The sequence below is a fragment of the Bombus affinis genome, chromosome 8 (assembly GCF_024516045.1).
Source record: "Bombus affinis isolate iyBomAffi1 chromosome 8, iyBomAffi1.2, whole genome shotgun sequence".
Classification (NCBI taxonomy): Eukaryota; Metazoa; Arthropoda; class Insecta; order Hymenoptera; family Apidae; genus Bombus; species Bombus affinis.
The window spans coordinates 15,690,255-15,711,516 of NC_066351.1; the positions used below are offsets into that span (position 1 = coordinate 15,690,255).

The following is a 21,262-nucleotide window of genomic DNA, read 5'->3' on the forward strand; positions in this document are numbered from 1 at the left end:
AAAATCTGAATGCATTTCGGATTGTGTGAACAGGGAATGCTTGCCATATCGTCAAACCTAGAAACTCTCACACGATTTGTGAGTAAAAGAGACTTCCTCCAACTATATCATGAGTATAGCATAAAACACATTTATTGCATTTACAACTTAACATTCGAGTCATTCGTAAATGAATCGCGTACTGAATATAAAGTATTAGGTTTGATTATTTACGTTATACATTAATTGTTAGCACCAAACTTTTCTTTAATTATGAAATGAAAATCGCATTTTGTGAGGTTATTTGAATTCTATGACATTTCTTATCAATTATAATATACATGTTTTTTGCTACCGTCACGGGTTTCATAAGTAATGCAGAATACCTTTTCTCAATGGTGTCTTGGTTTGTTTAGTCTAATGCAGTGATACCTCAAGCCAAGACCTTATCGCGAACATTATTTAAGAAGAGAGTCTTATCTATTGTATTTCTTTTTATAAATATTTTTTGATTATAATCTAATTTTCTTGTGATGTTAAGCAGTGGAGCTAATGTTTAGGAATTGGAATGGGCATTTACATTGTCTTCGATAATGTACTAAAATTGAAAGTCTATAAGTAAAAAAAAGCATTCTACAGATACATTTTGGAATTGAACTTGGGAGTTTAATTCTTCGATATTTTCCTTGCATGTTCATTTGACAGTTTGATGTCGTTCAGGTTATATAGTTGAAGTTTGGTTAGCCAGCCTAGACATTAAATTTTTTTCTATTATCGTATCCCTTACCAATCTCAAACCGTATCAAATATGATGACTCATACTTAATCCTGGTCTATATCATGAAAACCAGTCTTCGTTTCCGAGAACAAGTACTTACATATTCAAAATTCAATCTGTTCAAAACTTTCTAGTTTAAAAATGCTTTCAAATGGGTAGCTAAATATCGAAGCAAACTCATTGAAAAACATCAAGGAACATCTATGCAAATAGTCTTTTTACAGATTACAAAACATTTTCAAAAGTACTTCGTAGCTGTTCATGATACAAATTGAAATCGATATAATACATTAAATATTTCCGAGCCTAACATTACAATCCCAGATAAAAAAACAAACCATGGAAGTAATGCATAGCAAAACTCAGTGTTTTTATTCATTTTATTTCATCTGAATTCATAAAAATTTCAGGAATCTATAAAAAGGATAAAAGGTTATGTTAGATAGAGAAGGTATAGACGAACATCGACGGAGGGTCATGTTACCTAACGCAAAAGGGGGCAGCCGCCCGACAGATGTTCCCCACTCTGCGTGGGAAAAAGTAGCATGTCCGCCTGAAACATTTACTAGAAAATTTCATTAAATAATAAATATTCATAAGTCCGGAATTTTAATTTAAAAAAAAAGCAGGAGTAAACGTCCGAATTATAGAAATCTTAAGCCACGTGTATCATATTTTATACCGTTAATTTTAAGAACTGGTCAAAGTATCAGGGGAATTGCACGTGGACCTTTTTTCACGATGTAATAAAATAATGATTATCTTAAGATAGCAGTCGAAAACCTGAAGTTCCTATATCGAAGAGAATTTTGGCCCTAAAAAGGGCCGATTGTTTATAAAAAAAGAAAAGACAGGCTGTTTAGGCTCTCTCTCCTCGAATACGGCGGGCCAACTGAATGTCTTTTGGCATAATGGTAACACGTTTAGCATGGATTGCGCACAAGTTGGTATCTTCGAAAAGACCAACGAGGTAAGCTTCGCTGGCTTCTTGCAAAGCCATGACAGCGGAGCTCTGGAATCTTAGATCGGTCTTGAAATCTTGAGCGATTTCACGAACCAGACGTTGGAATGGTAACTTTCTGATCAACAGTTCGGTGCTCTTTTGGTATCTTCGGATTTCACGAAGAGCGACAGTTCCAGGTCTGTAGCGATGAGGTTTCTTCACTCCACCGGTGGCCGGGGCACTCTTACGAGCAGCCTTAGTGGCCAACTGCTTACGTGGAGCCTTTCCACCAGTTGATTTACGTGCAGTCTGCTTGGTACGAGCCATTCTTTCAAACAGTACGAAAATACAGCGATGCGTTCAGCGTTACGATAAATCAAGGAATACGCTCCGTGCTTGGAAGTTCCCACTTTTATGTAATGCGACTACCGGCTGCCGGCTTCTGATTGGTCGAGCATGGGACTGGAAGGGGAACTGTGCGACCGTTAGCACAACAAAGCTTCTATTCTATTTCTACCTGTTTTATTTTTTTTTATATTAAGGAAAATGTACTTGCAGCTGTGATGGATTTGAAATTTTTGCAACAAATGAGTTCAAGTTTGAAAATATTTAAGAATAGATAATACCATTAAGGGTTGGTATAAGATCGGTATAAATACCTAGTACAAAAGGAAATCGTGTGACTTAATCAAAATAGTTATATCCATTAATGGAAGAAGGTAGTCCAATTTCAATAAGACATAAAAATCTATGTATTTACATATACATATAAAATATATGTATAAAAATAATTACGCGTGATTACAGCATCTGCAATTATATATATAAAGAGGCAGATGGCAGCATCGTAAATATTAAGACATACGTACAGGAATTAACTAGAAATACTCTAACTAGAAATCAGGATAAACTGATCCACTGATAAACTCCATAGCAAATTATAATGTTCTAATTATCGTTTGAGATCAACAAACATATTCCCCATCATAATCATTTTCATTTGATTCAGGCACACAGGTTTTTGAAACATTTTCTTGTCTTTACTCGTGATAAATTTAAAAACGTACTGGACAAGCAATATTTAAACAATAATCTTCCAGGCATAATGTGAGGTTTAAGGGTAATTGCAAATATCCCATGCACCGCGTTAATAGTAATTAGGAGAAAAAGCACAAAAAGAAAAAAAAGGGTGACTGATACATGCACATTGTATACATTCACATATTCATAGAATTCATTCGATGCAGTGCAGTAATTCGCAAGGGACATTTGGTTCTCAGTAGAATGGCAAACGGTGTGTTCATTGAACACACACTCGGTACTGTTTCGGCATTACCGTATAAATACAGTGAATACAAAATGTTTGGTGGCCTCTGCAGCCATTAAAAAACAGAAAATCAGGTATGTGAGTTTCAAAAAACCATATCTTCAAGAAGCCCCTCTCCTACAACAAAACGGAAATGCCATAACCAAGTAAGATCTTACAGACAACGTAGCAGACAAGATGGAGAGCCATATAGAAAAAATTCAAAAAGCGTTCTACATCCTTGAGTAATTCAACAAAAACTAATATCATTTAGTCTTAATGCTTAAACTTATGATTATGAAGTTAGATTATGAAGTTAGTATCCTTCTAATCCATTCCAGCTATTCAGCAATTGTTTTAATATGCAAAATAACGTTTAGTTCAAAGATATAAAACCCACGATCAACGATCACAGACAGAAGTCACAGCCTGTTCACTTTTTATTTATTGTTTTAAACTTAAATATTTTTTCTTTTACACGGTACATTTCTGCAATTGGCGATAAAGCAATGTTTTAAGTTTCGTTAAAAATTAAATCTAATTTCGAGACAAAAATTTTACCAGGGTTAGGATAAAAGTAAAGGATGATTTTTTAGGAAAGGGTAACCATCAAATTCAGTGAAAGCCGGATTTTGCATACAAAGGACGTGGAGCAGATGTTTTGTTCTCTGTAGGGGAACGAAGTACAATGTTTACTTCAAATCCTAATTACAATATATTGCAGCAAAATCATAAATTCTAAATATTTCAGTGTACTTTAAATTATGTAAAATAGATGACATAAAAAATAAAAATGAATCATAAAACATAATTGATCTGAACTATCTGAATTTAGATTTTTAAACAGAAATTTTAAATTACTTATTACTATATTATTACATTCTATATCGTCCAACCGATTTATTACGCCAATAGGCACTATTGATCTCTTTTTTAAGAAATTTAATCACACTTCTAATATGGTAAATGAACGAGATAAGGGGAGATATCTATTAGGAGTTTGGACACATTCATATAGAATTTTCTGGTTTCACGACGATAATTTTGAATAAAACATGATGAAGATTTAGATTGTATTTTATGGCAACAATAGAATAGTAATTTCACGAGTATAGTCGAAAACTTGAGAAGAATTTTAGCCTTAAAAAAGCCTGATTTTGACACTGACCCGGGAAACTTCTTGACGCATGTTTCTCACAAGATGATATTGTATGTGTACTATATTTACCGAGCCTCTCTAAGGAGGGTATATTTTTCAACCAGTTGGGATGCCACGACAGTCATTCCGATCCCGATGCCAAGTAAAGATAGACTCCTTCCTGGTAATTACAGGTCTATCAATTACAGTCTTCTGTCTGTCCTATTAAAAGTATTTGAAAACAGTGTTCGTAATTCTCATGGATCGTATGAGTGCGTATTCTCTGATGTCTCCATTCTAGAGTTTCATAATTTTAGAGTGGTCACATTACAACAGATCAAGAAATTGAGGAGAAGTTTAATTCTAAAAAAAATTCACATTCAATATAATATATGCGGCTTTCGATCGAAGTAGCTCCCCCTTGTGTGCGATGCTGTTACCAGAAAAAGTTTTTTGATTGGCCGAGCGCGGACTGGAGGGGGAATGCGCAACTGTAAGCATAAAAGCACGGTGCCAGGAGCATCGAGCATCCACTTAGTGGTCGCTGTTTCACTGATACTGATCGAGTTGCAAAATGACTGGCCGTGGTAAGGGAGGAAAAGGATTGGGAAAAGGAGGAGCAAAGCGTCATAGAAAGGTTTTGCGTGATAACATCCAAGGTATCACCAAGCCAGCCATCCGTCGTCTTGCTCGTCGTGGCGGTGTGAAGCGTATTTCTGGATTGATTTACGAAGAAACGCGTGGTGTATTGAAGGTGTTCTTGGAAAACGTTATCCGAGACGCCGTAACCTACACTGAACACGCCAAGAGGAAAACTGTGACGGCTATGGATGTAGTCTACGCTTTGAAACGTCAAGGAAGAACTCTTTATGGTTTTGGTGGTTAATTTCCCTTGATGCATTCTTCTACAAACAAACGGCCCTTTTCAGGGCCAACAACATTTTCGACGATGGAATTTTCTGTTCCAAAGAACTTCCTAATAAGATATGTAAATCGATAAAGTAATCGTGAAAGGCAACACCCATCATATAAATCTATATTTACACCAAGTCTTAGATGTGTTATCAATCCTTCATGGAGTTGGCTTTTTAGATATGAAATGCTTGTTCTTTTGTCCGAAGTTATACATAATGCATAGTGAAAACGGTTGAATGGAGGTTATAAAGTTGAATTTGTAGTTATTTCAAAAGACTAATTAGTATCTATAGAGAAATACGAATCTCGAATCATATCAAAATCCATGCGATGTCAATTCCAAATTGTATCCTTTATAATACATTGAAAAAGGCTTTTGTGTTATCTAGTTTAAAAACTATAATAGGTTCTAGAACAATATAATTATTAGGAACCCTTCTAATAATCTTATAATTTACTATAGAATAGATATATAATAAAATTTCATATATTAGCTAATTTTATATATTTTATGTACTAAATATTCATATATTTATAAATTAATGCCAATTCACAAATGTTCGTTATGAGATTCGAAGTGCATGAATGTGGTTTTGATTGATTGTTTTTGATAGATTCTATACAATCGTAAGTATCACGAATACAAATAAAACATATAAACGCCTGTCGGTGAGCGATACGAGCAATACTTCCCGCGGTTCCATCTTTTGTCCCCATGCTTTCCCGAAAGACTTCTTTATGTCTCCATTTATGTGTTCATTAGTTTGTGTCATTTAATACATATGTACTTTAATTTACGATCTCATTATACTACACAGAATTACTTAGGTAAGTATAAATATTTATAAATTAAGTATTCTTATAATTTTATACCCTACGCGCTCAACCAATCAGAATATATGTTCTTAAATTTTAGGTTAGTTCAAAGATTCTCATTTATGTGTCACGTCCCGCTTATATTTCCATTATTCTCCACTAAGATTTTACATAAATTTATGACTATGTGTGTATAAATTATATGTATATATTTATAACTAAAAACATAAAATGAGAAAGCTGCAGTCATTTGAATATCGATATCTCGATACAAGTCGATTTGAGCGAAAAGAAAGGTTATCGATTGTTGTTTCCTATGTTGAATGTGTTCGTGTTTGAATCATTTGAAGTATATAGTGTCGCTTGCTTGACAGTTAATAGGTGCTAATAAGTTCTAGTTATTATTACATTTATTCTGGTGTATAATTTCTGTTTAACCCACATAGAACATCATACCTTAGAAGCGCAATTTCGTACATCTTCTATGTAATATAAATTATGTTTAAATTATTTTACGAGGTTAAGAAACCATATAGTATTATTAATTTTGTATTGTTTTCTACAGCTTCTGCCTATAATAAGTAATTGCCTAAAATGTCAGATGACGAAGATTTGGTTTATGTTAAGAAGCAAAAGACTGTTCATTATGGATCCCTCGAAGAAGCAGAGCGTGCTAGATTGGTTGCTGTGGCTGAATCTTCTGAAGAAGAAAAAAATATCACAAATTTGGGAGATAATGCCAATGCTACAGCTACTTTGGGAAACATTCATATATCAAATGAATATATGGAACTTGAAGATGAGATGTCTAAAGATAGACAAGCTCTCTTAGAAGAATTTGAACGTAGAAAGAAAGCTCGTCAAATCAATGTGTCCACTGATGATTCTGAAGTAAAGAAAAATTTGAGACAATTGGACGAGCCTATTTGTCTCTTTGGTGAAGGACCTGCGGATAGGAGAACAAGACTGAGGGAATTATTGGCTAATTTGGGTGAAGATGCAATTAAAAAGAAACACGAAGAGGAGGAAAAACCATCCCATCCAATTGAGAGAGACACAGAAACAACATGGTATCATGAAGGGCCAGACTCACTTCAAATAGCACGTTCTTGGATTGCTAGTGAGCCTAAAATATACTGTTTCTAGTCTTTTTGTCTTTTATTGTTTATCTGTGTGATATTTTTATTTATTCAATAGCGTATTCATTGCCCAGAGCAAAGGCAAGATTGGGTAAGGCAAGGCAGGATTTGGAGTTGCCAACAGCTACGCGTACAGCACGTCGTCAAGAGCTTCTAAAAAAGTTACAGGCTTTGACAATTTACTGTTCTCAAATTGGAGATACTAGGCCAATCTCTTTCTGTCAGTTCAGTCCAAATTCCAAATTGCTCGCTACAGCTTCATGGTCAGGCTTGTGTAAAATATGGTCTGTACCTGACTGTACTTTGTTAAGAACACTTAAGGGACACACTTGTAATGTTGGCTGCATTGTTTTTCATCCAAAAGCTACTATTACTGAAGAGGTGGTAGGAGAAAAATCTGGACAGACTTGTGTGTTAGCATCTTGCGCTTCGGATGGTATATTTATTGTACCAAAATTTTATGATATACATAGTAAATACTATTCTAATATTCACTGTGTATGTAGGAACAGTAAAGTTGTGGAGTGGTGGATCTGGGGAGGAACCCTTAGCCGAAGTCGAAGGACATGAACCACACAGAGTTTCAAGGCTAGCATTTCATCCATCGGGTAGATTTCTTGGGACATGTTGCTATGATGCATCTTGGAGACTTTGGGACTTGGAACAGCAAGCAGAAGTCTTACATCAGGAAGGTCATGCCAGAGCTGTGCATTGTATTAGGTAACATACCTAAAATTGTATATATTTTCAATGACAAAAAACAACGTGTTCAAAACAATGTTGGTCTATAGTTTTCAGGGTGATGGTAGTGTCAGCGCCACAGGTGGTCATGACTCTTTCGGTCGAGTGTGGGACCTTCGCACAGGACGGTGCATTATGTTTATGGAGGGTCATTTGAAATCTATCTTTGGTATCGATTTCTCCCCGAATGGATTTCACATAGCAACAGCGAGCGAAGATAATACTTCTAAGATATGGGATTTACGAAAAAGATCTTGCGTGTATACGATACCTGCGCACACAAATTTACTATCAGACGTGAAATACCAAAGGATAGAAGGACAATACCTAGTCACAGCATCGTACGATAATACTGCGAAAATATGGTCAAATAAAACCTGGCAACCACTTAAAACGTTACCAGGTCACGATGGGAAAGTTATGTCCGTCGATATTTCTCCCGATCATAAATTCATCGGGACTAGTTCGTACGATCGAACGTTCAAATTGTGGGCTCCAGAAAACATGTAAAAAGACTTGATGGAATAAAGAATAATTAAAAAACAAACGAATTCAGGAAGACTACTTTATCGTCGCATACAGGAAGACTTCATTTTTGTACTATAAGAGAAGTAATAAACATATATTTTTATTATTTGTTCTTCAAGTAGTATCGTATGATAATCACATTTAGAAAGTATTATTATAGTGGTCATCTAAATTAGTCTAAATCTAAAGTATAATTTTACAAAATATTTACTGCTGACAACAGAATACAAATTTATAGGTTCTTCAACTGCTCGTAAAATTGTTCTTGTAATTATTTAGATTGGACTTTGTACTTAGTTTGATGTGCGATTGTAGTTTACGTCATTGTCGATAAACACAATCATACGCAATTACTGAAAGATATTTCTCCGTATTTATATAGAACGTTATATTCGAGAACGATTTTGTTTTACATGTTTTTATCGATTGAAATGTTTAAATCTCGGAAGTTGAAGAATTCTTAATTGGTGTCCTACGGTTATTAATGGTTGAGGTAACTTAAAACGAATAAATACAAATTTACCAGTTGATAGTCGGTCGAGGAGTTTCGAATATAACCGGACGACTTCACTTTCGCAAACACCGAAGTAACTGAGAACAAGAGAGTCTCTCTTGAGATTTTATTTTATTTAATAAGTTTCACGATAACTTCCCAGAGTAATCAAGTGGATGTTTCTTTTCCGATAAGAATTGATTTTGTATTTCCTTTCCTTTTTTGTACCTTTTAATTCTTTAATTTGTACCTTAATTCAGAAGGAAGAGTTACGAGGTAATAAAATGTAGAATATAAATACAAATTGATTGACGATATTAGTTGTATATGATACATTGCTTTTATTTGTCGCCAGGTATTAATATTCTTTGGTTCGTTGAGAAAAGGGACGAAAGCTATATTGTGACGGACAGTAATATATTTTGTTACGGCAATAACTTTTGCGAATGATACTTGCTCCAAGACGAAACTAGACATTCATCTAATAAAAGCAGTACTTTATAACGACTATTCTATAAAGATCGTCGTATTTTTATTCATTTTAATTATTTTGGCAGCGTTGTAATTATGTTAAAATAACAATGATCTAACAATAATGATACTTTTATCAAATAGGAAAATCTTCGTGGAAGACAGATGCCATTATGACTTGTGGAACTTTCTACGTTTCCACTTCGTTAAATTTTTAACTATCTGTGAACATTTAGCGACGAGTGATTGAAGAGAGGAGAAAAAGATGTTAGTTGGTCGCAATTTAAATTGTTTTGTGAATAAAGATATGCCGGTCCTCTGATCTTTCCCTGGCATTTCTCCTTGATGTAAAATCCTCCGTGTCGCAGAAGCGAAGATTCCGACATCTTCAGATTGTTCGGATTTAATTCATGCAGATTCGTTGATGGGTAAAGATTGATGCAACCAAACTTTGTCGCCACCCTCTGCAAAATCAGCAGCTGCGTGGCCATCACCGTGTAACACCCACTTTGTGGTCAACAGCCCGTCCACTCCCACCGGGCCACGTGCATGAATTCGCGCGGTGGAAATACCGACCTTAAAATAGTAAGAAATTGATATTTTGTTGAAATTTCAAAGTTGAATTTTAAGGATTTTGAATTTTTTAAATGTTTGAATTATTAAATTTTTGTATATGTAAGCTTTTAATTTTTATAATTGTAAAATTTTTCCACGCGTAAATTTTTTAATTCCTGAAGTTTCAATGTCAACGGCTCACCTCGGCACCCAAGCCGAATCTGTACCCATCGGAGAATCGGGTACTGGCATTGTGGAAAACGCAGGCACTGTCGACTTCCCTTCCGAAGTGAGTGGCACTTTGGCTATTCTCGGTAACGATGACATCTGTGTGCCCGCTGCCGTATTTGTGAATATGATTTATAGCATCGTCGACGTCCGTCACGACCTCGATCGCGCATTCAAGGGCTCCATACTCGGTCTTCATGCTTTTCGCAGCTGGCGGCCCGAACGTCAGTTGTTCCCTCAGTCTCGGTCCGGAATTCACTTTCACCTAAAATGTCAAGTACTTAGGTAAATCCAATAACAACAATTCCTACGTTCCAGCATCACACTAATCTCCTTACTCCTTCTTTCTGTAGCATGTTGCATACATCCGTGAAGAAACTACTTTTCATGTGACTTTCATGAATAAGCAACGTCTCCATAGCGTTACAAGCGGCAGGGTAATCGCATTTCGAGTCCCTAATAATCTTCATAGCTTTCATCAAATCCGCATCCTTGTCCACGTACACGTGGCATATACCTTCCGCGTGACCTAACACGGGGATATGCTTCGATTGTTCCTGAATGCTACGTACGAGGTCAGAGCTGCCTCGAGGAATCACCAAGTCTATGTGCTTGCCCATCGACAGTAGATCACCAACGTCCTCTCTGGTTGAGATGAGGGATATCGCGTTTGCAGCGCCGACGGTACTCAGTGCCTCCTTTACCAGCTCCATTAAATACCGATTGCTGTTGGCTGCTTCCTTGCCTCCTTTCAGAAGAAGACCATTGGCGCTGGACATTGCCAATGCCGCCACCTGAGGTAGACTGTCGGGTCTCGATTCGAATATCACTAGCAATACACCGATGGGAACAGTGATTTGCTTCAGTTCGAGACCTTCAGCCAGTCTCGTCCTCCTGAGCACGCGACCGACGTTCGTTAAGGAGTCGTTGGCAATTTGCCGCAAACCACAGCTCAGAGACTTCAATTTGGCAGGCGTCAAGGAAAGTCGAGAGAGCAAAGCTTTCGCCAAGCCACTCTTCTCCGCTGCCTCGAGGTCCTTCGCGTTAGCACTTAGAATTTCTCTTTGACGGGATTCCAGGAGATCAGCCAACGTGTTGATACAGCTTGCTCGTTCCTCTGGTTGAAGGGCTTGCAGAATTCGACTCCCGGCGCGAGCTGGAAATTGTTATTTTTGGGTTTGAGGAAGATTTTCTTCCATAAATTGGGGTTAATATCACAGATCCTAAGTTGAGAATCTTTTAGATGCAATTGCGTCTTAAGTGGATCTGATTTATAGACGAAGTTTGGCGTCATAAAGTATTTGACGTAGTTTGGTAATTTCTCCTTTTCAAATACCTCGATTCTCTGCACGTTTTGTTTTCCGAGATTTCTTTTTAAATGTCTTTTACATCCTTCGTAATTCCCTTTTTCCCTTAATTCAATATTGCAAGGGAAAAGAAAGAAAGTACATAACTACGTCCGTTGAATGGATAAAATTGATTATTCTCGAAAGAAATACAAGGGTGAAACGCGTTGGCTATTCGCAATCGAACGGTCGAACCGCAAAGGATATATTAAATAAGTTTTAATGGAATCCGACGCTGGTAAAAATTACCCCAACTAGTAACGAGGATAGAAGAGACTTTGCTCGGAAAAGCTCTCGAGTTAAAGGAATATTTAACTACTTTTCTTTTCACTTACTTTTTCAATGGCCGGCCATGTTAACTAAAAGTTGTTCGGTTTGAATATACTTCCCCGAATAATGTGATATTTTTCTATATCTTAGGGGAGTGCGGTACGTGTCGCGGATAATTGTACAATGGCCACGATACCAGCAGCCGTAAGCCGTTTCATTTCTACATTCGATAATCGATGACCTATATTGCTATAGTCGGTAGAACAAAATGACGCTACTAACCGATCTCTCCACGAAAAAGCTATTGCGTACATAAACGTAACGATCTTTCTCGAATTATTTTTCCTTGAAACAGACAAACACTTTTTCATGTTTGATGCTTCGCCGAATAAATATGTTAAAATTGCTTAAGCAAATTCGAAAGTAACATTTACGGCAGTTATCTAAGCTACCTAGACGACCTGTTCCTTTTATTTCATAAAGCACTCGAAAGGTATAAAAGTTCGCTGGAAAGTAAAAAAGCTTTTACCTTCTTCGGCAACAACCTCTACAGGTGCGAAAGTTTCGGTCGTCTGTGTGAAGAATGTACCGATCTTTCTTCCGGACAGAATATTCTTTATAGCCTTCTCTTGAGTTCCGTTACAGATCACTACGGAGACACCTCGATCCAGAGCCCAAAGCGCTGCGTTAACTTTCGCGTCCATGCCACCGGTACCGACCTTCGACTTTTGTCCAAACTTGATGGTGTCCCTAAGGTCCATGCTAAATGTATGCAGCATCTTAGCGCCATCATGCCACGGAGGCAGATTGTAAATGCCATCGACGTCGCTCATTAAGATTAATAAGTCTGCCTGAATTTCAGCGGCCAGCATAGCGGCCAAGGAATCGTTGTCTTTGATGGAAATACCTCTTCTTCCTCCACTACCGGCTACTTCCTCGTCAACATGTGGCGGAGGTGAGACAGCGTCGTTGGTATTGATTATGGGAACGATGTTCAAGCTAAGTAATTCGCTCAGGGTGCTGAACAAATTCTTACGAGTTTCCTCGTTGTAGAAATCCGGCTTGGTGACTAATACCTGGGCCAGTTTCACTCCATATTGGGCGAACATGGCGTCGTACAACGACATCAGGCCTGACTGTCCCACTGCGGCTGCTGCTCTAGGTTCCAGAGGGGTGCCTGCGTGAACATTAGATCGAAATTACAATGTGCGGTCAGTAGATCGCGCGTGTTACAACAAACGGCACTGTTAGGTGAACGGTTTTTGCTCGTTCTCTTGTAGCTCTCTGGAGTCCGTCCAAAATCAGTTAACCGCTCATTCTCGCCTATCGATACATTACGATTCGAGTGCGGCAATCTTTCTCTTTTCAGAATTTGATATACTATACGATAAATCCTTTTTGGTGAGTTGTTAATTGGTACGAAACGGTTAATTGATTTTGGGCGAACCGCGGTATTATTATGAATTTAGAAGCGGGATAAAATACGAGCGATATCTTGATAATTTACGATGCTTTTGCAATTATTTTTTAACGTGTTTTTCTTGCCAAAACGAGTTAGAAATGCCAGAGAAGGTGGACGACTATTGGATACTCAAACGTTTCCGTAGAAGTAACAAGAAACAAGGCGGCGTTATTTTCAAAGCAATTTCTGTCTATCGCGTTCGATCGTTGCTTTCCTCAAAAGGAGGAATTACCGCGAATGTTTTCCCGAGCAAATAGAATCTCGAAGGTATTACCAGTAAAAGAATTGGGCGGCTCGCGGTTGTTAGTTTAACCTACATAGGAAGACCGGACATTGTCAAGTTGCCGAGGAGCCCCTGTATATCCGGAAGTACCTCGGGGATGTTCCGACGGGTCCCCATCGTCAATGGTCTACAATTCGTATTTGCTACGAAATTTACGATCCCCTGTATCGACCTCTTTCACACGGCAGTCACGTGAATGCTGGCGAAAAAAAGAAATATCTCTACTACACCGTTAATACAAGCAAATAACAAGCGGAATGTTTCCTTCTAATGTACATTGCAAACACGTCGTTCGTCCTCTAGAGGAAAGAAGGAAATAAGCTCGTTCTCGGGCAACGTAATTTATTTAGCATTTTATTCCTTTTGTTCGCAAAGTTCTTAACGTTCGTATGATAACCGTGTAATTTGCTTTAAACGTCCTTTATATTCTTTTTCAATTTCTGTTCTTATACGCGCGTGCGTCTGTACGATCCTTACCGGATTAATTATCACGACTGTGCTCGCGTGGAAAAGCATTCCGCAATTCTTACCAAGCAAGGAGATTGTACGTTTTCACTCGAAGCAGAGAATTTGCATTCAGGCAATTTAATCGTCATAACTCGTCGGTATTATTCGGTCGATCGATTCACCGTGGACGACTAAAACACGAGAGGGCATTATTATTCTCGCGTTTCGTGTGACTCACATCGGCGACTCGCGTAATTGGGATTAATTAATAAAGAACGAATTAAGTACGGGGATGAGCTCGCGAGATATACGAGCGAAAAAATATGGTAACTTAACCAAATCCGAATACATTTTTTCTATACTCGAGACTCATTAGCGCGCGAGATATAAAGGATTACGAATGGAGGAAAGTACAATCGCGGTGAACGTATACCACCCTCATTTGTAGTTGGCTGATAATATTCCGAGAAGAAAATTCACGTTGAAACGATCGGTCTCGGCGTGAATTACGGCCGGATATCCGATTTGTGGTATAATATTATCGTCGAACGGCATATATTGCCCTTTAGTGTAACGAATCGTTCATGAAGTTTCTCCGTTTTGTGCAATTGTACAGTGAATTAGAATGGTCGATGAATTCCACGATCGAACAAAAGTTAGTATCGATTTACTACGTCTGAGAAACATCCAACGAGTCCATTACGTAGAAAAGCGTACTAAATTTACTATTGGGAAAAAAGTGCCTCTAACTTAAACTCCCGTTAGTATATATATTAGTATATTATGTACAGAGAAAGATGAAAGATTGTCTCTCAATATGTGACCATGTCTTCGCTTTCACATGCAACTCGATATTTCATTTCGCGGCAGATACGAACGCTTAAAGACAAACACGTGCGAGAGAAAGATTCTTATCAAACTGTAAATATATTTTTCTCCGAAAAGAGATTTTTTGTCACAAGCGTTCTTCCTTCGAGCATCATCACACGTTTATAAGTGCAAACGATCTACGTATTATTATGTAGAATTATACCTGAGCGTTTTCTCATGTGTCCGCCAGGACTCAGCGTTTCCCTCATCGATAAGGACATCAACAGTTCCTGGGCCAGTTTCTGTTTGCCGAATGCAACCGCACCGCTAGTTACCATAATACATTCACGACCTCCGTTTTGGCACTCGGCTACCTGTTCCACTATGGACGCTAAGCGTCCCAGCGCCAGTCCGTGCTCATCCTCCCTCGTGATCACGGCGCTGCCCAATTTCACCACCAAACGTCTTGTATACGTCAGCTGGCTGCGTTCGTTGAACATCGTTGGTTTACGAGGTCCCTCTACCGCCTGCAACTCCGTGTGTAAGTCTACTCGATTTCCCTTACGACGTTGATTAATTTTTTTCAATCTTTTTAACGATAAGATTTCGTTTACGTCGGTCGTATCCGTTTCATTTGGTTACGCGTAACGCGTCAGAGGAGATTTCAAGCAACAAGAATCTAACCGTTTTTACGTATCGTTCTTTTCGAAGCATACGATGTCATACGTGTATCTCAAGACGCGATATTCATCAAGGATAGTCATTAAAATCTAAAGCAGAGATCTGTCCATTTGCAAATGAAAAGCCTCGAACGATTTCTATACCTTTCCCCAGGTTCGTAGCTACGACGCGGCATCGAGTTAATTTGCATCTATACTTTACCTAATTCCTCGTTGCATGAAACGCACTTTATTTTATTCTTTTTTACGCGTAACCAGATGAAATCTACGTAATTATATAAAAGACCCCGACGATCTTTCAATTTTTTCTTTAAGCTGTCCGCGTCATCTACGTATTTAAAATCGTTCGAGTTCTTGGCTGTTATCTTTGTGTGCAACACTTCAATCGAGAACGAAAAATTCCCGGCTACCAATTTCTATTCGATTGCCACTCGACACACTTCCACGCGTACACGTGTAACCTCTTCCTGGACCGATTTCTATCTGTTACATAAAATTACAGTTCTGATTAAGTAATCACACACAAGCGTGTACGACCGCATTAAACGTCGAAAGAATTTTTGCGCGCCTGCTCGGGGATTTGTTCCAATTACGATAGAAAATACGCAAACGAAAAATGCAAAGATTAAAAAAAAAAAAAAAACCGGGAAATATCTGTAGATAAATATGCAGTTTTTTCTTTTTACATATGTGTACATTTATTCGGCCAATCTGCGTTTCGTTTTGAGATCCTATTTCCAATTGGACATTTAAATTCTCAGAGAATACGCAAATTTTTCTTCTTTTCTTCAGTGACGCATTGTCGATTCCGGATTCGTTCTGACGCAGATTCCGTTGGTTTCGCAAGTCAGAGATTGCCGATTGTGCGTTATAAATCACATCGTGCTCTCTTATCTTCGCTTTCCAAGACGCAATTCATTTTCTAAACTATAATCAATTCGTAATTCCTTACGTCGAACGGGATCTATGATACTACGTGATCTAATAAAATTACTACGTTCTTTATTCGCTTCGTTTCAATATATTAAATGGGATCGTAATTTGTAGGGCTATGTACGATAATAAGGACTCTTGCGATTAAAACAGTTTCATCTTAGTTTAAAATGTATATGTGTCCTAGACGTTGATCAAAATCGACGACTTTCGAGCTAAACTAAATTAAAACGATATTAATTGTTCTAGTCAATGTACATGTCTAGTAAATGTATAATACATTTCTTAAACATTCATTAGGATCAATCACTTCGCAAAGGGTGCCTATTCTCTGCGTCTCAGTCGCAAGACATTTCATGATTCGAGCTCATTGTCGAAACCACCGTCTCTACCCTAATTTACGACACCCTGAAGCGCTGGTCGTTTTTTTCTCCAGTCGTTTTTCCCATAGTAGGGATTTTTCCTGAATAGAAAGCCGAACGACCGTTCCATATTCGCCGAGTTTTACGTTCTTTCAGAAATGTCGTTGGATTTTGACGAATCGTCATCTTGCTCGACTTGTTGATTTAACGGTCCACTGAAAACATCGATTCTCGTCGTGGGCGACGATGGAATCGATCTTGTCCTTGAAATACGAAAGAATGTACACGCCATCCGAATTATCGACGATCGTTTCCCATTACCAGGCTGTTCGCATCGTGGCTGTATCGTGATTCAGTGACAATTGATAAAACACGATTCTTATCGGCTCCTAGATGTTGTAGAGGAGGAAAGGTGGATCACGATTCCCTTGGAAAATCCACTCGAAGTATCTTCTTATCTTTACTGTTTTGATGAGAAGTAAACACACGGTACATGCGATAATTACTATAGTTGATGGTTGGCTGGTTTTTCGATATATCGGTTCGATATGACGATCCATCGTTTCTAAAAACGTTTGGCGAAATTTCGATGGACAAGAGAACGTGAAAATATTCCACGATCGAACCGTATATTGGATACATAAGTCAGACAGGAAGAACGGGATGTTGGAACTCGTAGAACGAGCGCAAATGTGAACGATATTTATAATCCGGTGATTGCGTGGCATGCATGTGTATACGGAGATATCATTCGTATTATGTATTTGTGATAACGTTGCCGTTACATTTATGGCACTATAGGCAATTAAACTGGTGATCTTTACAATCGAACAATGCATTTTGCATTTAAAAGCTCGTTTAACAGGTCCGTTGCTATTTGCCGTCAAAAAATTATCGAAATGCGGTTTCCACGGTATATACGGCATTGCGTAGCATCTAAACGCGTTATTTATGGCTCTGTTTCGATTTTATACGCGGTAAATAATTTTCGTTATTATCTCGTCGCGAAAATTATTACCGAATGACATAACACAGTGGAAAGTTTTGATGCGAGCTGGTGATTTCTCAATAAGAATATTACATATAAAATTAACGAATAACTTTTAAAGCTACCACTAACTTCTGAAAATATTTGAACGTTCACCAGTGAGCTTGTATTTTCAGATTTGTTTCAAACTTTATCCATACAATAGTTGTAGTCGAGCTTCGTAACAATGCTAATGAAATTTCAAGTTTCGTATAACGAACACAATACGTATATTTCTAGAAGCTTTTCATAAGTTTGCGAAATATTTTCATCAGATTGTGTACATCAATACATATATATTTTATTATCGTTCCGATTACACGAGCGTTGCACGTGTCTCTTTCCTCTTTTCTGCAACTTTTTCAAGATTTCGAAAAACAATTGCCGACGCGCACGCCAGGTAACTTCAGATTGGTTGTTTTATTAATTACACCGGCAGACGACACAAAAGCTTTCCTCGAGTGGCAACGTTCGATTAAAAACACGGACGGCCGAGCGCGTTAAAAATTGAATCGACGGCATAGAAGTTGGCCAATCGTTCTTCTGGTCGGTCCCGGCTCCGATCGATCGATGCCGTCGACTCGCCGCGAAGAAACGAAAGGTGAAAATAAGAAAAATTGCACGTACTGCTTGCTTGGGCACCCTCGGCCCCGAAGAGGACGATGCCAATCTCCTTGGAATACATCCAAGTTTACTGGATCTCGATAGTAACAATCTCGCGTACATGGTTGCCTCTTCAACTTCTTCGTCCTTTTGCTCACCTTCTCACTAACGCGACGCTATTACGATATCTCTAATCCGACGAACGTCACCTGATCACCCGTGCGCCGTTTTCTCGACCGAAGAAAGGAAGCTTACCGATATAAAGAGAGAGGAATAGAAAAGAAGCGTGGATTCGTATTAAATATCAATCGGAAGATCGTGTCTCAGAACGGGAAATCTGATAATCCGTGAAGGGAAAATCTCGCGAGCAGTTCTTTCAGCGAGTTTCGCTTCGGAGAATTTTTATGGCAAAAGAAGAAGATGAGAAGAGAAAGAAAAAAAGGAAAGAGAGAAGTCGACGGGAGAGGACTACACTCGAGCATAGATAGACCTCGGTAGCGTGGTGGAGCGGTCGTCACGATGGTCAACGACACACTACTACTTGCCGTTGTTGGAAATCGCGGTAGAAAACGACGTCGACGTTATCGCGACCGAAGATTAGAAGCCTATCCTCGTACAAAAATGTGACGCGGTGAGCCGGTGGGAGGTGGAGTTTCTTCCGCGGAGAACTTGACGTTTCAGACGATGATCGACGTGGTTGTATCTTGCTTCGGAAAACCTCGACTCAATGGTGGCTAGCGAAGGCCACGCAAAGTCCGCCTGTTCGCGCACCCTTTGTCCAACGAATTCGTATATGTAAAATATGTAAGATGTGCAGCGATGGTAGCGCGAGTCGGCGAACTTTGACCTGGGAATCGGAGCAAACAGAATCGCTATCTAACTGGCGTTCGACTCGTACTTTTCAGCGTCGCGTCGCGGCATCGTATGCGCGCGATAGATTCGTATACGATAAACCGAGGTTCGTGGATCGCGGTACATATGTATACGCGTAAACGAGAAAGACCGATTGCGAGTTCGACGTTTGTTTTCGTAGCCGTGGTAGATAGCTTATTTGCATTTGCTATTCGATAGAAACTCGTAACTCGTGGAGGAGCAGGTTATCAGCGTGGCGAGAGATCGCGTCCACTAGGGAATTACAGTTTCTTTTCGAGATGGATGATGCGTTTTTATCCGATGTGAAATATGAGTGGTTAAGGTTGGAAAAAGTATACGAGTACGGAATGGGTGGATATGAAAAGCCAGCGGCGCGACGCGGCGTGGCGTTAACTCCATCTGTCCCTTCGATCATGCTGGGTTATACGTCTTCGCGCGTATATACGCGTGTTACGTGAACGCGAGACGAAACGAAACACGTTCGATAAGGAGATATTTTTCAAGTACTCTCGTCGCGGTATCGTCAGATAGTGGATGAAACGTCAAGCTGCTCGTTTTCAAGAAAAACGCGTACTAAAACGCGAACGAAAAATATCGCGCTGGCTGTTTGCCTTCTTTTATCTGCGGTGCATTTAAAATTCGCTGCTACATCCATCTCGATGACGGAAGAGAGGTATCGGTTTTGATGGTGCGAGGAAAAGTATACGAGGCAACGTAATTATGAGAATCGTATCGGAAATGCGAGCCACGGTGGGTCGGTTTCGAGCGGAACAGCATGAAATATTCCGTAGCTGTTTACGCGAAGGTATACAGTTTCAGTCGGTTGTACAACACGTAATTAAAATTTGCGCGAACAGTTGGAACGTTAGCTCGAAGACAATCGTATTCGCTGAGTTTCTAACTGTTCGTAATCCAACGTGATCGTTACCGCGACATCGAACAGATCTGCGAGAGAAAGTGCACAAAGTAAACGGCTGATCCTACAGGTTTTCCTACAAAAAAAAAAGGGGGGAAAAAAAGAAAAAGAAAGGAGACAGATCCGTGAGATCGAAATTCATTTTATTTGTTCCGATACCTCTGTCCTCTTTTTGTTCTCGCAACCCGAGCTTCAGGGTTTACCCGAAGCTGATAGAAAAATGTTTCATGAGAAATAAAAGATTCATCAGAGCTCTCGAATTCCGTATATTTGTATGTCGTGGAATTTGAAGCTTTTTGTTCGCGTAGGATTCGTTTATAGATTTCCAGCGAACGAGAAACGATGGTTTATCGATATTCGTCGCGAACTTCGAGGTTGCCATGGAATACGAAGATTTCCCTTCGAAAATAAGTTTCACCCAATGTCTGAGACACGATCGTACAATAGTGTTATTCGTTGGCAGCCGGGTCGCGGAATCCTTTCATGGAAAACGTGGCTCTGAAAGATTCTCGGGACGGCGATGAAGTGGGGTTGCGGGCTGGTGAAAAGGGGCGGGAATGGATGACGAGACACGTCGTTGGATACCGTCGCTCGGCGAAGAATATATCTCCTTACAATTTGTCGATATATACATAGTTAAAGTTTATTTTCCACGCTACGATAAGAGATTTCGTGTACCTATATAGGTTTTCCATGGTTGCAAACAATTTCCGGTCCAACGATGTTTCAACGACCAAAGATATATATTTTCCACGCCATTTGATACGTTTCGATCACTGATATCTTCCACGTTTCCAACTCTTTAAAATACTTATTGCTTCCATCTGAATGCGTGCTTTTAATATTAATAAAACTCGAATTTAAAACGTCCGACATATTGAATATTCATCGCGTCGTCCGAACGTTAATTCGATCGACATAATTCTTGTGTACATATATTAAAACAGAGAAATATCGTTATAGAGGCAATTTGCACATCGACCCAGACAAATTTAATCTTCGATTTTCATCGATACCGAATCGTTTAATTTCGGTAAAAATGTCAAAACTGAATGGAATTACGGATATGCAAGGAGACGATAAATATGTATAGAGATTTGCGTTCTCACATATAATGCTGCAACGACGTGATATCGCTATAGGTGGTACGTTTTAACAGAACGTTCGGCTCGTGTTCTCTTTCGATTGTCGCTCGTAAGGATCGCCGGCAGCCCTAAATC

General features: G+C 38.9%; 4 protein-coding genes across 7 annotated transcripts; 2 read left to right on the plus strand and 2 right to left on the minus strand.

The window, feature by feature from the left end:
* Positions 1–1,564: 1,564 nt before the first annotated feature.
* Positions 1,565–2,115, minus strand: LOC126919782 (histone H3). The gene has a single exon (XM_050729385.1). The coding sequence runs from the start codon at positions 2,025–2,027 to the stop codon at positions 1,617–1,619; it is 411 nt and encodes a 136-aa protein (XP_050585342.1). The 5' UTR covers positions 2,028–2,115; the 3' UTR covers positions 1,565–1,616.
* Positions 2,116–4,651: 2,536 nt separating this feature from the next.
* Positions 4,652–5,562, plus strand: LOC126919789 (histone H4). The gene has a single exon (XM_050729393.1). The coding sequence runs from the start codon at positions 4,719–4,721 to the stop codon at positions 5,028–5,030; it is 312 nt and encodes a 103-aa protein (XP_050585350.1). The 5' UTR covers positions 4,652–4,718; the 3' UTR covers positions 5,031–5,562.
* A 235-nt stretch (positions 5,563–5,797) lies between these two features.
* LOC126919742 (U4/U6 small nuclear ribonucleoprotein Prp4) lies at positions 5,798–8,306 on the plus strand. Of its 3 annotated transcripts, none has more exons than XM_050729307.1 (5): positions 5,798–5,887; positions 6,441–6,995; positions 7,073–7,450; positions 7,521–7,734; positions 7,806–8,306. In XM_050729307.1, exons 2-5 carry the CDS (start codon positions 6,470–6,472, stop codon positions 8,263–8,265), a joined length of 1,578 nt encoding a protein of 525 aa, XP_050585264.1. In that variant the 5' UTR covers positions 5,798–5,887; positions 6,441–6,469; the 3' UTR covers positions 8,266–8,306. The 3 variants fall into 3 exon arrangements, with proteins under 3 accessions (XP_050585264.1, XP_050585265.1, XP_050585262.1); XM_050729308.1 differs by lacking the exon at positions 5,798–5,887 and adding an exon at positions 6,119–6,256; XM_050729305.1 differs by lacking the exon at positions 5,798–5,887 and adding an exon at positions 6,149–6,361.
* A 787-nt stretch (positions 8,307–9,093) lies between these two features.
* Positions 9,094–19,205, minus strand: LOC126919729 (delta-1-pyrroline-5-carboxylate synthase). 2 transcript variants are annotated; one of them, XM_050729280.1, is made up of 6 exons: positions 18,278–19,205; positions 14,872–15,208; positions 12,176–12,823; positions 10,369–11,186; positions 10,005–10,295; positions 9,094–9,823 (listed from the first exon to the last, which is right to left on the minus strand). In XM_050729280.1, the coding sequence occupies exons 1-6, from the start codon at positions 18,374–18,376 to the stop codon at positions 9,656–9,658; spliced, it is 2,361 nt and encodes a 786-aa protein (XP_050585237.1). In that variant the 5' UTR covers positions 18,377–19,205; the 3' UTR covers positions 9,094–9,655. The 2 variants fall into 2 exon arrangements, with proteins under 2 accessions (XP_050585237.1, XP_050585238.1); XM_050729281.1 differs by having other exon boundaries at positions 14,872–15,175; positions 18,278–19,204.
* Between the last annotated feature and the right edge of the window lie 2,057 nt (positions 19,206–21,262).

What these genes read in the sequence shown, in the direction of transcription:
- LOC126919742 (XM_050729307.1), top strand. Translation starts at nt 6,470, where the DNA reads ATGTCAGATGACGAAGATTTGGTTTATGTTAAGAAGCAAAAGACTGTT. An exon ending in AGCACGTTCTTGGATTGCTA is followed by an intron (nt 6,996 to 7,072) that starts GTGAGCCTAAAA and finishes TTTATTCAATAG; the next exon opens with CGTATTCATTGCCCAGAGCA. An exon ending in AGCATCTTGCGCTTCGGATG is followed by an intron (nt 7,451 to 7,520) that starts GTATATTTATTG and finishes CTGTGTATGTAG; the next exon opens with GAACAGTAAAGTTGTGGAGT.
- LOC126919729 (XM_050729280.1), bottom strand. Translation starts at nt 18,376, where the DNA reads ATGTACGCGAGATTGTTACTATCGAGATCCAGTAAACTTGGATGTATT. An exon ending in CGAGGGTGCCCAAGCAAGCA is followed by an intron (nt 15,209 to 18,277) that starts GTACGTGCAATT and finishes CAACGTCGTAAG; the next exon opens with GGAAATCGAGTAGACTTACA. An exon ending in AGAGGTTGTTGCCGAAGAAG is followed by an intron (nt 11,187 to 12,175) that starts GTAAAAGCTTTT and finishes AACAATTTCCAG; the next exon opens with CTCGCGCCGGGAGTCGAATT.
- LOC126919782 (XM_050729385.1), bottom strand. Translation starts at nt 2,027, where the DNA reads ATGGCTCGTACCAAGCAGACTGCACGTAAATCAACTGGTGGAAAGGCT.
- LOC126919789 (XM_050729393.1), top strand. Translation starts at nt 4,719, where the DNA reads ATGACTGGCCGTGGTAAGGGAGGAAAAGGATTGGGAAAAGGAGGAGCA.